The sequence below is a fragment of the Scyliorhinus canicula genome, chromosome 20, assembly GCF_902713615.1.
Source record: "Scyliorhinus canicula chromosome 20, sScyCan1.1, whole genome shotgun sequence".
NCBI classification, from domain to species: Eukaryota; Metazoa; Chordata; class Chondrichthyes; order Carcharhiniformes; family Scyliorhinidae; genus Scyliorhinus; species Scyliorhinus canicula.
The window spans coordinates 68,247,456-68,261,696 of NC_052165.1; the positions used below are offsets into that span (position 1 = coordinate 68,247,456).

Below are 14,241 nucleotides of genomic sequence, written 5' to 3' on the forward strand. Positions count from 1 at the left end.
TAGCCAATTTCTGATCCAAACTGCTAAATCACCCTGAAACCCATGCCTCCATATTTTCTGCAATAGCCTACCGTGGGGAATCTTATCAAACGCTTTACTGAAATCCATATACACCACATCAACTGCTTTACCCTCATCCACCTGTTTAGTCACCTTCTCAAAGAACTCAATAAGGTTTGTGAGGCATGACCTACCCTTCACAAAACCGTGTTGACTATCTCTAATGAAATTATTCCTTTCCAGATGATTATACATCCTATCTCTTATAAACCTTTCCAAGACTTTGCCCACAACAGACCTAAGGCCCACTAGTCTATAGTTACCGGGATTGTCTCTACTCCCCTTCTTGAACAATGGGACATTTGCTATCCTCCAGTCTTCTGGCACTATTCCTGTAGACAAAGATGACTTAAAGATCAAAGCCAAAGGCTCAGCAATCTCCTCCCTAGCTTCCCAGAGAATCCTAGGATAAATCCCACCTGGCCCAGGGGACTTATCTATTTTCACTCTTTCGAGAATTGCTAACACCTCCTCCTTATGAACCTCAAGCTCTTCCAGTCTAGTAGCCTGTATCTCAGTATTCTGCTCGACAACATTGTCTTTTTCCTGCGTGAATATTAATGAAAAATATTCATTTAGCACCTCTCCTATCTCCTCGGACCCACGCACAACTTCCCACTACTGTCCTTGACTGGCCCTACTCTTACCCTAGTCATTCTTTTATTCCTGACATATCTATAGAAAGCTTTAGGGTTATCCTTGATCCTACCTGCCAAAGACTTCTCATGTCCCCTCCTGGCTCTTCTTAGCTCTCTCTTTAGGTCCTTCCTGGCTAACTTGTAACTCTCGAGCACCCTAACTGAACCTTCACGTCTCATCTTTAAATAAGCCTCCTTCTTCCTCTTGACAAGTGTTTCAACTACTTTAGTAAACCACGGTTCCCTCACTCGACCACTTCCTCCCTGCCTGACAGGTACATACTTATCAAGGACACGCAGTAGCCATTCCTTGAACAAGCTCCACATTTCGATTGTGTCCATCCCCTGCAATTTCCCTCCCCATCCGATGCATCCTGAGTCTTGCCTCATCGCGTCATAATTGCCTTTCCCCCAGATATAACTCTTGCCCTGCGGTATATACCTATCCATCACTAAAGTAAACATAATCGAATTGTGGTCACTATCACCAAAGTGCTCACCTACCTCCAAATCTAACACTTGTCCTGATTCATTACCCAGTACCAAATCCAATATGGCCTCGCCTCTCGTTGGCCTATCTACATACTGTGTCAGGAAACCCTCCTGCACACATTGGACAAAAACGGACCCATCTAAAGTACTCGGACTATAGCGTTTCCAGTCAATATTTGGAAGTCCCCCATAACAACTACCCTGTTACTTTCGCTCCGATCCAGAATCATCTTTACAATCCTTTCCTCTACATCTCTGGAACTTTTCGGAGGCCTATAGAAAATCCCTAACAGGGTGACCCCTCCTTTCCTGTTTCTAACCTCAACCCATACTACCTCAGCAGACGTGTCCTCATCAAATGTCCTTTCTGCCACCGTAATACTGTCCTTGACTAACAATGCCACCCCTCCCCCTCTTTTACCACCTTCCCTGAGCTTACTGAAATATCTAAACCCCGGCACCTGCAACAACCATTCCTGTCCCTACTCTAGCTATGTCTCCAAAATGGCCACAACATTGAAGTCCCAGGTACCAACCCATGCCGCAAGTTCACCCATCTTATTCCGGATGCTCCTGGCATTGAAGTAGACACACTTTAAGCCACCTTCCTGCCTGCAACACTCCTGCAACTTTGAAACCTTACTCATGACCTCACTACTCTCAACCTTCTATATACTGGAGCTACAATTCAGGTTCCCAATCCCCTGCTGAACTAGTTTAAACCCTCCCGAAGAGCATTAGCAAATTACCCCTCCCCCGGATATTGGTACCCCTCTGGCCCAGGTGTAGACCATCCCGTTTGTAGAGGTCCCATCTACCCCAGAATGAGCCCCAATTATCCAGGAATCTGAAACCTTCCTTCCTGCACCATCCCTGTAGCCACGTGTTCAACTGCTCTCTCTCCCTATTCCTCGTCTCGCTAGCACGTGGCTCTGTCCTAGATTTAAGTTTCCACCCTAGCTCCCTGAATTTCCTGCCTTACAACCCTATACCTTTTCCTACCTATGTCGTTGGTATCTGTGTGGACCATGACTTGGGGCTGCTCCCCTCCCCCTTAAGGATCCCGAAAACACGATCCGATACATCGCGGACCCTGGCACCTGGGAGGCAACACCAACCGCGAGTCTCTCGTTCCCACACAATCTCCTATCTATCCCCCTAACTATGGAGTCTCCAATGACTAATGCTCTACTCCCCCCCCCCCCCCCCCCCCCTTCCCTTCTGAGCAACAGGGACAGACTCTGTGCCAGAGACCTGTATCCCATGGCTTACCCCTGGTAAGCCCCCCCCCCCCCGCCCAATTGTATCCAAAGCGGTATACTTGTTACTAAGGGGAACGACCACAGGGGATCCCTGTACTGACTGCTTCCTCCCAGCCCCTCTCACTGTCACCCATCTATGTTTATTCTTCAGAGTAACTACATCCCTGAAGCTTCTATCTTTGACCACCTCTGTCTCCCGAATGATCCAACGTTCCTCCAGCTCCAGTTCCCTAACGGTTTCTGAGGAGCTGGAGATGGGTGCACTTCCCGTAGATGAAATCAGCAGGGACACTGACGGCGTCCCTCACCTCAAACATTCTGCAGGAGGAACATTGTACTGCCTTCCCTGCCATCCCCTCTAGATAAAAAACAAGAAAAAGAAAGGAAGAGCTTACTCTCTTGCAGAACGTGCAGACTCCGCACAGTCAGTGACCCAAGCCGCGAATCGAACATGGGACCCAGGTGCTGCGAAGCAACAGTGTTAACCACTGCTACCATGCCACTCGTGTCTGCATTAAAATTCTGGCTTGTATTTCTAAGTTAAAGTAGTTCCATTTTTCCTCGATGCACGTTAGAAGAGCTAACATATGTTAACTGTTCATGTTAATACCTAAACCGTACATGGGACATGGTTTGTTTTTGTCTGGAAGGGCATTTGTTGACCCAGGGATGAATGTTTAAGGCACACTGTCGCTGTACAGTTTTATAGCAGTTGACATGATCAGTTGAGACCTGGTTGTCCATCTACAGGCTAGAAATTATGTGGTTTATAAGAGAAATTACCGTCCACTCTTCACATTACTGCTAGTGAGAATCAACGGTTAAACATATTGGGTGTATGTAAAGCACCCTGCTGTTTATGGATAGAACAAATCAACACAATGTCCATTCACCAATTTTGTTACTGCATCTGCAGCAACGATGTTGAGGAATTATGTTACAGTGTTGATGACCATGGAAGAGCAGTAGGGAGCAATGTATTTGACAAGATCAGAAATGCAAACAAATGTATATATATCATGTAAATGAATAGCAAAGATAGGATCAAGTGAGGGACAAATAGAGACGCAATAACCGAGGTAGAGCCAACAAGCTTGGCAGTTGAGTTATGTTCACTTTTTACTTTATCATTTTAGAACGAGGTTTTCTGTAAGTCAGTGGTCGAAGATGATACCAAAGTGATTAAATCTGTATTTGCACAATCTAATATATTGTCAGTCATGGGAACTCTGATATGTATTATACACTCTCCTGATTCATGGTTGCTGAAGCAGTGCCGGCTTATTAGACATACACTCTTTCCAGCTTTTGCAGGCTCAAATAAATCCTGATGGGCTACTCATTATAAAATTAAGATACGAGACTTATTGCACCATTTTATACCTTCAAATGATGGCCTCCCTCCCTCCCACCCACTATTGCCTTTAAAAACTAAGCTTTGTGTCGTCTAATCATTTTCTGTCCGACTTTTCCCATGAACTTCAGATCTTTGTCCTTCTATTGAAATTTTTCAAAGTAAAAAAATAATTGCAGTCTGAAACTGTAAACATCTGTAGATTCACAATAGTTTTATTGGGATCATATTTTAAGCCACCAATGTTCTTATTTATTTCTGTTGGAAAGCAACTTGTTTTGTTGGAATCAACTTTTACTTTTTTTCCCTTTATAGGAAAATCAGTTTGAGCTGACAGATACATGGTAAAACTTAAAGTTGGAATGATGAGATTGTCAGGTAAGGTGCAACCTTGGATCAGCTACATTGAATAACATTTACTTATCAGCATTTGCTCTGCTCTGTGGCAACATTGCAGAGTAAGACGACTGTCTGAAATAAAATTTGGAATGCCATAGACCCACCATTCAGTACCCAGATTTATTTAAAGTTGGCTGCTTGCAATACAAATGGCAGCTGTGGGAAATGTTCAAAGTGCCATGCTGGTTTGTGGATGCGTTTGAAGTGTGCAGAAGATACATTATTAGTGCAGAGGAATATTACACTGCTATTATACTGCTTTTGGGAGCACTTGCTGTCAAATAGCATCCAAAGTTGTAAGCATGCTCCTGACCCCAGCACTGATGTGCTTCCAGAAGACCATAAGACATAGGAGCAGAATTAGGCCACTCGGCCAGTCTGCTCCTCCATTCAATCATGGCTGATATTTTTCTCATCCTGATTCTGCTGTGATCTCCTTATTAATCAAGAACCTATCTATCTCTATCTGAAAGTCACTCAGTGATTTGGCCTCCACAACCTTCTGCGGCAAAGAGTTCCACAGATTCAGCGCCGTCTGGCTGAAGAAATTCCTCCTCATCTTTGTTTCAAGGATCGTCCCTTTAGTCTGAGATGGTGTCCTCGGTTTCTAGTTTTTCCTACAAGAGGAAACATTCTCTCCACATCCACTCTATCCAGGCCTCGCAATATCCCGTAAGTTTCAATAAGATCTCCCCCTCATCCTTCTAAACTCCAATGAGTACAGACCCAGAGTCCTCTACCGTTCCTCATACGACAAGCTCTTCATTGCAGGGACCATTCTTCCCCTCAAATACAAAAATATTATCAAGGTAAATTTGATACCACCATTGAATGATCTCCATGTCAGTGCGGTAAATGCCACCAAGCTGCTTTCCATTGTTATTAGAAAGTCATTGGGATTCCTGCATGGCTTTTATGAGCAGTATCATTCTTGTCCTGGCAATAGCCCTAGGAAGAATAGATGGGTACCTACCTGGTGGTTGACTGCCGGTACCAACATTATCATGTGATACCTTTGTACTGATTTTGCTGAAGGGAATAATTTGTTGTAAATTTGTACTCTAATTGAAAATGAGTCCATTTGAACTTGCACTATGCAGTGATTCAAGAATGCAGCTCACCACCATCCCAGGGCAATTGGGAATAGGCAACAGTGACTTTGCCAATGGCATCCGTGTCATGTGAACAGGTTTTTAAAAAATTAGTTCCCGGTTTCGAACGTGGTTAATACATATTAGTCTGGTGTGGAATTGGGGATTCACTTTTGGCCTCACTTTAAAACATTTTGGAGAAGCAGCATTTCTTAATTGGGAGATTTTTTCAAGCTTACCATTTTAAAATAAATGTGGTCCTGTTTTCCTTCAAATTCTGCTTTCTAAGAATGGTTATCAGGCAAGATTCTAGCAGTAATGATAAAACAAAAGAATGGAAATATGCATTATATTTAAATGCAAGTGTCAATACTGGCTCTTTCGTCCATTTTCCAATGTTCTGTGCAAAACCTTCAGAGTCTGTTCAACTCTGTGCTTGAACTTCTGGCCTGTTTTTCAACGTAAAATGGTTCATTACTTTTGACAATTAAGTTAACAGTAATGCAGCTTTAGATTTTTTACTGTTTACGGGCAATAATAACGAGATGGTAAATATGAATTGGACATTTACTGCAGTAATTATTTGGATAACGAATAGGGTTCCAAACCTTCCAATAATTGAGGGGTCTTTCCCCCAGGCGCTATCCCCAGCAGCTAGGGGAAATTCAGCTATTTCAGATGTGTGCAAAATTGCTTCTTCCTCTCCACTTTTCACAGTAACTTCTTCATTGCAGTGTTAATGTGAGCCTACTTGTAACAATAGTAAAGATTATTATTATTACTGTATTATTACATGATTCCATGTGATAGAATAGGGGCAGTTCAGGAATCCTGGGCATTCAGCCCTTGCATTTGTTGCTGCTTACCAGCCCAAGCCTGGATATGGCCCAGGTCTTGCTGAATATGTACCTGAGGATTTGCAAATGGTGCTGTGCAATCAATCAGCAAATATCCCCACTTCTGACCTTATGATGGAGGCAAGAGCATTGGTGAAGTAGCTGAAGATAATTGGGCCAGTACCCTGAGGAACTCCCAACAGCTTTGGCGTAATTAAAGTGAAAGTTGGTGCAGTTGATCAATCAACCCAGTGACTTATGGCCAGTTGTGTTGGGGCTTGGTGAATCTTCTCTTTGGGATTGCCTCCTTTATGGACACAGCCATTCGCTGGGTACATTTCCTTTGTCCATGGTGTGTGGTCATTGTCTCTGGGTCAGGTGGGAAAGGTTGCTCAACATTCTAGGGGCAAGTGTCATAATTCCCTTAGCAGGAGCCATCATTGTTCCTTCGAATCGAGTGAAGTGACCACTGCTGCACCTTTTCTCCCATCATGAAGGGGGAGCGCAGGTGGTTCCCTGTGCTCCCAATGTGTCTGTTTACCAGAGAGAACTGTCTTCAGTGCATGCTGGATGCATCTCATTGCCACCAGCCAGTGCTAGGTGTTTACTGCAATGTTAGCGACAAACTCTACCTGGCTTGAAACTTGGGTCAAGGAGTCTAACAGGGGTCTGAATGTACAGGGTGGTTATTTACTACAAGTACTACTTATTGTTAATTAATCTGTCATCTTGGTTTAGTTGTGGTATCCCACCTCAGTCAGAAGGAAATAAGTTTAAATGCTTATGCAAGACTTGAATAAGTTATGAGAACTGAAGAATTGGTGCATTATCTGACGTGTTATTGTAGGGAGAGACCTGCCTGGCTATTCAGTAAATTACAACAAAGACAAAGTTCTGGGGATCTGTTCAGTATTCAGTCCTCAGCAACCACCACAAAAATAGATTATCAAGTTAGTTAGTACATGATTTGCAGGACCTTGCTGTGCCTACCTGCATAAGTGACTACATCTGACCTTGAAGATTTATGCGAATGAAAGTTAATTGTTAATGGATCTTGGGAGGGAGGTAAGGAGGTGGCTGCAGTGTTAATGGAAGCAACTTAGGCTAGGCTTCTGCCTTCAGCTTGCTGCTCTGGTGAATTATTCTGATGGTGGGTGGTGAGGCTGACGTGAGATGATGCTATGTCTCTCTTTTTAAGCAGGTGACGGACTGAGGTTCCGTTGGCAGACAGAAGAAATATTCCAAAGATTGAGCTATGGAAAATTTTACAGGAATAAAAGGAAACAAATTAATCTAATGGGTGATATTTGGGAAAATAAATGCTTCAGTGGAATTATTTGGTAACGTAATTACGTTTCTGAACGTTAGTAATATTACATGAAATAAATTGAATGAAAAACCAGAACAGGGACAGAAACTTGTATTTGCAAATGGAAAATAAAAGTTTGAAATATCACTTATTTTGGAAATGAAATTTAATATTCAGGATCTTGGGCGTCAATTCAATATGTTGAATGAAAGAGTGAGATTGAGGCCTTGTGCATAGGCCAAGTGGATACTAACGACTGTCATGAGCTAGTTTCCATTGATTTGAAGCAAAGAGTGTTACAGGGGCATTATACTTACCGTTGGTTAGTTTTATTTGCTTGAACTTTGTGTATGGAGAAAATTTAATTTTGGGGGTGTCTTCTGGGAATTTTCACTGAATGTATGTGTTTACTGCTGTCACCACGGTTCATGTATTGAGGGTGGCAGCATGGAGCACTCCCTTATTTTCTTTTGTTTTATGGTTTACTATAATGAGAATGCTGAGCTTGCAATGTGAATGAACCAGTTTTAATTAAAGGAGACTAGAATCATAGAATTCCTACAGTGCAGGAGTGGACCATTTGGCCCATCGACTCTGCACTGACCCTCTGAATGAGCACCTGCCTCGGCCCAAGCCCCCACCTAGCCTTTTGGACACGAAGAGGCAATTTACCATGGCCAATACACCTAACCTACACATCTTTGAACTGTGGGAGGAAACCGGAGCACCCGGAGGAAAGCCACGCAGACATGGGGAGAACATGCCAACTCCACACAGACAGTCACCCAAGGCTGGAATTGAGCCCGGGTTCCCTGGCGCTTTGAAGCAGCAGTGCCAACCATTCGGGCCCGTAATGGTTATTTAATTATTGTGCGATTATGGGACCAAGGAAAAAACTGAATGGCACCAGTGTGAAAACCTTTCATTGAAGGGAAGCTCAACAGTGCCGACTGGCACAAGTGTTTATTGAAAAGAATTACAGCTGAAATAATGGCACGTCGGGAGCTGAGCAAGGCTAGGAGAAGAATCTTATCATTGATTGGGAGGTAAGTGAGCAGGAGAATACCAGATAGCGAGAGTTAACAGGCGTTGAAGTTATGTGGTGCAGGAGTATGCCGAGATGGCAAAACAGACAGGGCAAATGGTTGTGCAATACTGGGGAGTGGGGGACACACAGGCGGAAATAGTTGCAGTTCTGTATTCCTTACGGCATGAGGTGCTGGGCAGTTCAACTTGAGGCATTTTAAGTTTTACCTTATGCAGGTTGATTTTTTTTATTTTTGTAGCTCTCGTGTTTGCATTGATGTCAAGAAAACCAGATTTTTAGCTACTGTTAGTTTGCCTTTACAGTAATTTCAGTGTTCGCTGTTTGACTTTTACTTCTATTTGCTAAAATCGCAAAGTCAACTAACTTTTCCCTTAAGCATGTTTGCTTTATTTAGAATACATTTGTCTGTAATTGTGACTGGAATTTTCTATCAATTTTATGATATTGGCAGCCTCATATGGTGCTTCTCACAGCAAGTGAGAAGACACCGTTAGAAGAACATGATATTGCTATTGCATCTTTGACAATGTTACTGGATCCATAACTAATTTAAGAGAATTGGGTTGCATTGCATTTTTTATCAGGTTTTCTTGTTCTGTGAATTATTCTGTGAAAACTGTAAACAAAAGGCCATTAAACAGCGATTTCATTGATAGCTATCTGTATTCGTGAATATTGTAGACAGCGTGTAAATTGGAAGTAGATATGTGTGGTTTGCAGGGTGAGTTATGGGGCTTCTGGATCTCTTACCAATGGGGAAACTTTGTTCACACTAGAGAGTGGATTGTGGAACTTGGCAACATTGATGGGCCTGGTACAATCAACGTGATTGAAAATGCAAAGTGTTTCAGTTAAATATTTCTTTAAAAATCTGTTACAAATTTTTAAAATGACAGTTTTCCTGCGTGCCAAGAGCGATGCTGATTTTAATGCCAATGTAACAGAATGAAATTGAATCTGAGAATTAGTTTGTTTTCAACAGAGCTGAGAGCTCTGTCAGTGTTCTCAGAGCTTTGCACCTCATTTAATTTCAGCAGTCATTTGCTGTACTTGTGGAGAATGGTGCACTGGAGTTTCTTCTGGATCTGTCACTATTACTTGTAGATTTCTGAGTGGACGGCCATGAGAAGATTTCCACCTTGCCTTTGGGGTGGCAAAATCATGACTGTACTCCTAAAGACCATATTTTCAATGATGCTGCAAAGGCATATCATTGCAAACTTTCCACTTGAGTGAATTTGCGTGTGTATTGCTTCAGGATCTTGAAAATGCGCCTCAAATTGATGTGTGCTTCTTTCTCTCCACTTTCAGGTTCAATAAAGTTTGCAGTGGCTGGCGTTGTGTTTTTGCTGGTTGGTTATTTCACATTACAAATATTTGAAATCAAAATAGATGCAAACTTGGGATCCATATTTGGTAAGTATTTTAATACCCATAACTGGTGCCCTGAAATGTTAGCGTTTTTGGTATAAAATAAAGTACAAAGTTTTGACATGAATCAGAAGGTGAATGAAGTAATAAATTGGTTTCACAGAGTGTAGATGGCACGAGTCAATTCTGAAATGTAGTTTCACAATGATTATTCATGATAACATGGTCAAGTGTGATTGTGGTTTTTTTTCTTTTAGCTAGATGTTTAGGCAAGTTTTGCCTCCTTCTTTCCACCACCTTCCTTCTCCATTTCTGTATTTTATTCTCATCTTTAGATGTGGCCTGGTACCTCTACAGGCTAATGGTTCAGTGACCTACCTGTGTCCAATGCACTGCATATGTACATAATTGTTTCCATACGCTAGGAACTAGATGGAGAATTTAATGAATAACTCTGAAATGAGGCTAGTGAGCAATGGTGACCATGAAACTACCATGGATTTCTGTAAGAACTCATCTGTTTCACGAATGACCTTTAGAGAGCTAAAGCTGCCACATATTCCCAGTCTGGCCCGCATGTGAATCTGGACTCTCAGCAATGTGATTGACTCTTAATTCCCTCCTGACATAGCCCAGCAAGCCACTCAGTTCAAGGGCAATTAAGGGTGGGCAATAGAGGCTGGTCTTGAAGTGATGCCCACATCCTGATAAAATAATTTTAAAAAAATATATTGATGAACTTTTAGATACAAACTCTGTTCAGATGAATTAGCACAATGGTTGTAGACTTCTCAACTTTGAATACAGCTAATTTTTTAATTGATTTGCAGGAAGAATATAGCGCTCGCCAGAGAGGCAGGTGGTGTAGTATTGAAGTGTATGGGCCAGGAGCTTCCCAGTTCCTAATTTCTGCTAATCCCATCTTTGGCCCCGTTGACATCAATAGCTCATACTAGGGACGCTGGTGTCGCTTGCTCAGTTGTGTGAAAATCAGGTGATAGCAAGTTCTGCTTTGGCCAGAGTTTGGGACCATACATGAATGATGGTTACCAAAAGGCTCTATGAACCACCGTCTAACCCCACTTCTGCTTATATGTTTAATATTTCTCCCACTTCAAATTCTTTCTTCAAAAATCATATGCATTTGATTTAATCATTTTGTGGTGGAGAATTTCACACACTGTTCAGTTTGACTAGTACCACTCAGTAAGTGGCTAATCTTCATATGTTTTGGGCAGTGAATGTTGACGGCCTGCTTGACCCTGAGCTAATGAAGGTGAGGAACTTAAGTAATTATTACTCCTATGAGGAAAAAGTACTGGAGGAGTTAATGTGACCAAAAGCTGGAAAATTCCTGGGACCTGATATCCTTTATCTCCTGGGGTTTTAAAAGATGTAACTTCAGGGAGATGGTGAATGCATTGGTCTTGATCTTCCAGAATTTCTATGATTTGAAAGATAGCAAATGTCGGCTGGCTGCTCAAGAAAGGAGAAAATGAGAAAGCCAAAAACTGAAGGCCAGGAAGGCTGACATCAGTAGTAATGTCAAAGCTAGAATCTTTTTTTTTAAGGATGTTGTTAATAATGGGGAACTTGGAAAACTTCATTAGGTAGGGTCGAAGATTCATGAAAAGGAAATTCTGTTTGACCAGTGTTTTCGAGGATGGAATAATAGAATCCTTACAGTACAGAAAGGCCATTCGGCCCATTGAGTCTACACCAACTCTTTGCAGGATTGTGGCAATCCTCCGCCCTGTAACCTCACTCTTGGGGAAATTTTGCATGTCCAATCCACCTAAACTGCACATCTTTGGATTATGTATTTGATTTCCTAGCAGACATTTAATGGTGTGCACAGGAAGTTGTTCCTCGGGATTGTGGCTCATGGGATGAGGTAATACATTAGCATGAATTGTGGATTGGTTAACGAGCAGAAAAGAACAATAGGAATAGACAGGTTAGAATGAAGGATTGAGCTTCTAGGACGGAGATGAGAAATTAATTCATTCAGAGGACTGTGAATCTTTGGAATTCTCCACACCAAAGGGTTGTGGATGCTGCCATCATTTGAATTAAGGCAGAAGATCTACCACAATCATACTGAACAGCAGGGCAGGCTTGAGAGGCGTTTTGATCTATTCTTTTTTTATATTCTTATGTCACTTTGTGATCTATCAAAGATTTATACTGAAATGGAGGGGGCATGATTAAAGTTTGCCGATGGTACAAAACAGGTTGTGTAGTTGATGGTGATGAAGAGGATGTACACTGAGGAAGAGATCTATGGACTGGTCAGGTGGGGAGAAAAGCGGCAATGGAATTCCATCTGGAGAAGCAAGCTAATTCACTTGGGGAAGCCAAACCAGGAAAGGAATCCTTACTAAATTGTAGGATGTCATAAAGTGTAAAGGAGCAGAGGGAGTAGGAGTGCATGTCCACAGGTCCCTCGAGGCAGAAAGACAGCTAGGGAAAGAATGGGTAAGAAGGCATACAGGGTGCATTTCTTTATTAGCTGTGGCATGGAATAGTATAAGAGCAAGGAAGTTATGACAAAACTGTACAAAGCACGAGGAGGGCCATAGTTAGGGCATTGGAAAACAAATCTGGTGCATTACAGGAAGTGATCTTATGAGAGAAGGTACAGAGGAGATATATAGGGATATTGCCAGGACTGGAAAATTTTAACTGAGGAAAGGTTAGAACGACTTGGGTTATTTTCTTGGAATGCAAGAGGATGAGAGGGCAATTTAATTTAGATGTATTAAATTAAACGTGTAATCTGTATTTTTTTTTTTAAATTTAGAGTACCCAATTATTTTTCTTCCAATTAAGGGGCAATTTTAGTGTGGCTAATCGACCTGCTCATCTTTGGGTTGTGGGGGTGAAACCCAGACAGACACTGGGAGAATGTGCACAGACAGTGACCTAGGGCCGGGATTCAAACCCGGGTCCTCAGCGCCGCAGTCCAAGTGCGCCACATGCCGCCCATGTGTAGCCTGTATTTAGTGGGTTTGAAGGACCTGTTTATCTTAGCAAAAGAAATGTAGATTTGAAGTAATTGATGGAATTATTAGAGGGAAGTTGAAGAGAATTTCTTTCAGCCAGAGGATGGTGGGTGTCTGAAGTTCATGCCTGAAATGTTGATAGAGGTGGAAACCGACGTCACATTTTTAAAAGTACTTGGATGTGTCGTAACTTACAGAGCTAGGGACTGAAAGCACGAAAGCCTTTTGTTGATATGCTGGGCCAAATTCCTTTTCTTTATTATTAATGACTTGAATTTAGGATTACATGGCACAATTTTTGAATGCAGATCACAAATAACTTAGAAGTGGTGGAGGTTTGCGTGGGTTTCGCCCCCACAATCCAAAGATGTGCAGGGTAGGTGGATTGGCCACACTAAATTGACCCTTAATTTGAAGAAAATGAATTGGGCATTCTAAAATTTTAAAAAAAGGTGGTGGAAAGTATTGAGGAAGGTGATAGACTTTAACTGCATCAGTGTGTTATACATTTCTGCACAACTAAGGATTTTGCTATGGTAAGCTGAACGCCCTGTTGTCACAATGCGAGAACTTCATGTCAAATTAATGGAAGCTCCATAAGAATGCATTCAAACTAAGTAGATTTAATGTTTAATTAAAATGTGGGTTTGCAGAATATATGCTTATCAGTATGTGAATCGTATAGCTAAGCGTAAATATTTTTATTTTGCAGCCAGATCACAAGCTGAAGTGGATGTAAAACGTAAGTTTAAAAAAAAATAACAATTCAATGATAGGACGCACAGATTGAAAACTTTGGCTTATTTCAGACTGAAAATATATATTGAACTTGGTTATTTGTCATAGAAACAGAATGTAATGGTTGTAATGCTGCACCTTCAGTTATCTGCACACCGGGAAAGCTCTCCTGGAGTGTCCTGTGGCAGTAATGCCTTGATTAGGTCCAACTTGAATGCAAAAGTGAGGCATATTGAATGATTTTGCACCAATTCCCAACACTCGCAAGTGTTTGTGTTATCAAGTGATCTTCCAGAGTTCCGAGAGAACAGAATTACCCATTGCACACAGCTGGAACTTGCCAAACAGGGGAATTGAACTCTGTCACTTCAGTATGGATCATAACATAACTTGATTTGAGAAAGATGAGCATTTTGTCATCTGCTGTCTCAATGTTACTCCACTAGCAGGTTATCAACCCAGTGGACCGAAGGGATTACTGTACCTCGCATGACATTTGTTTCTACAGCTTTAAATCCAGACACCATTCTCTTTACAACTCCTTGATCACTTCCAACACCCCTTTCCCCTCTTGAGGCACCTTTCCATGCAAGCGCAGGAGATGTAACAATTGCCTTTTAACTTCCTCTTTTCTCACC

General features: G+C 41.9%; 1 protein-coding gene across 1 annotated transcript in view; it reads left to right on the forward strand.

Moving 5' to 3' along the window:
* fam3c (FAM3 metabolism regulating signaling molecule C) overlaps positions 1-14,241 on the forward strand; it is a 74,792-nt gene that overhangs the window by 43,150 nt on the left and 17,401 nt on the right. The window contains exons 2-4 of the mRNA XM_038780264.1: positions 4,122-4,184; positions 9,801-9,905; positions 13,578-13,607. Of these exons, the coding sequence (XP_038636192.1) occupies positions 4,148-4,184; positions 9,801-9,905; positions 13,578-13,607 (172 nt within the window). The 5' untranslated portion in view covers positions 4,122-4,147. The remainder of the gene's footprint in view (positions 1-4,121; positions 4,185-9,800; positions 9,906-13,577; positions 13,608-14,241) is intronic.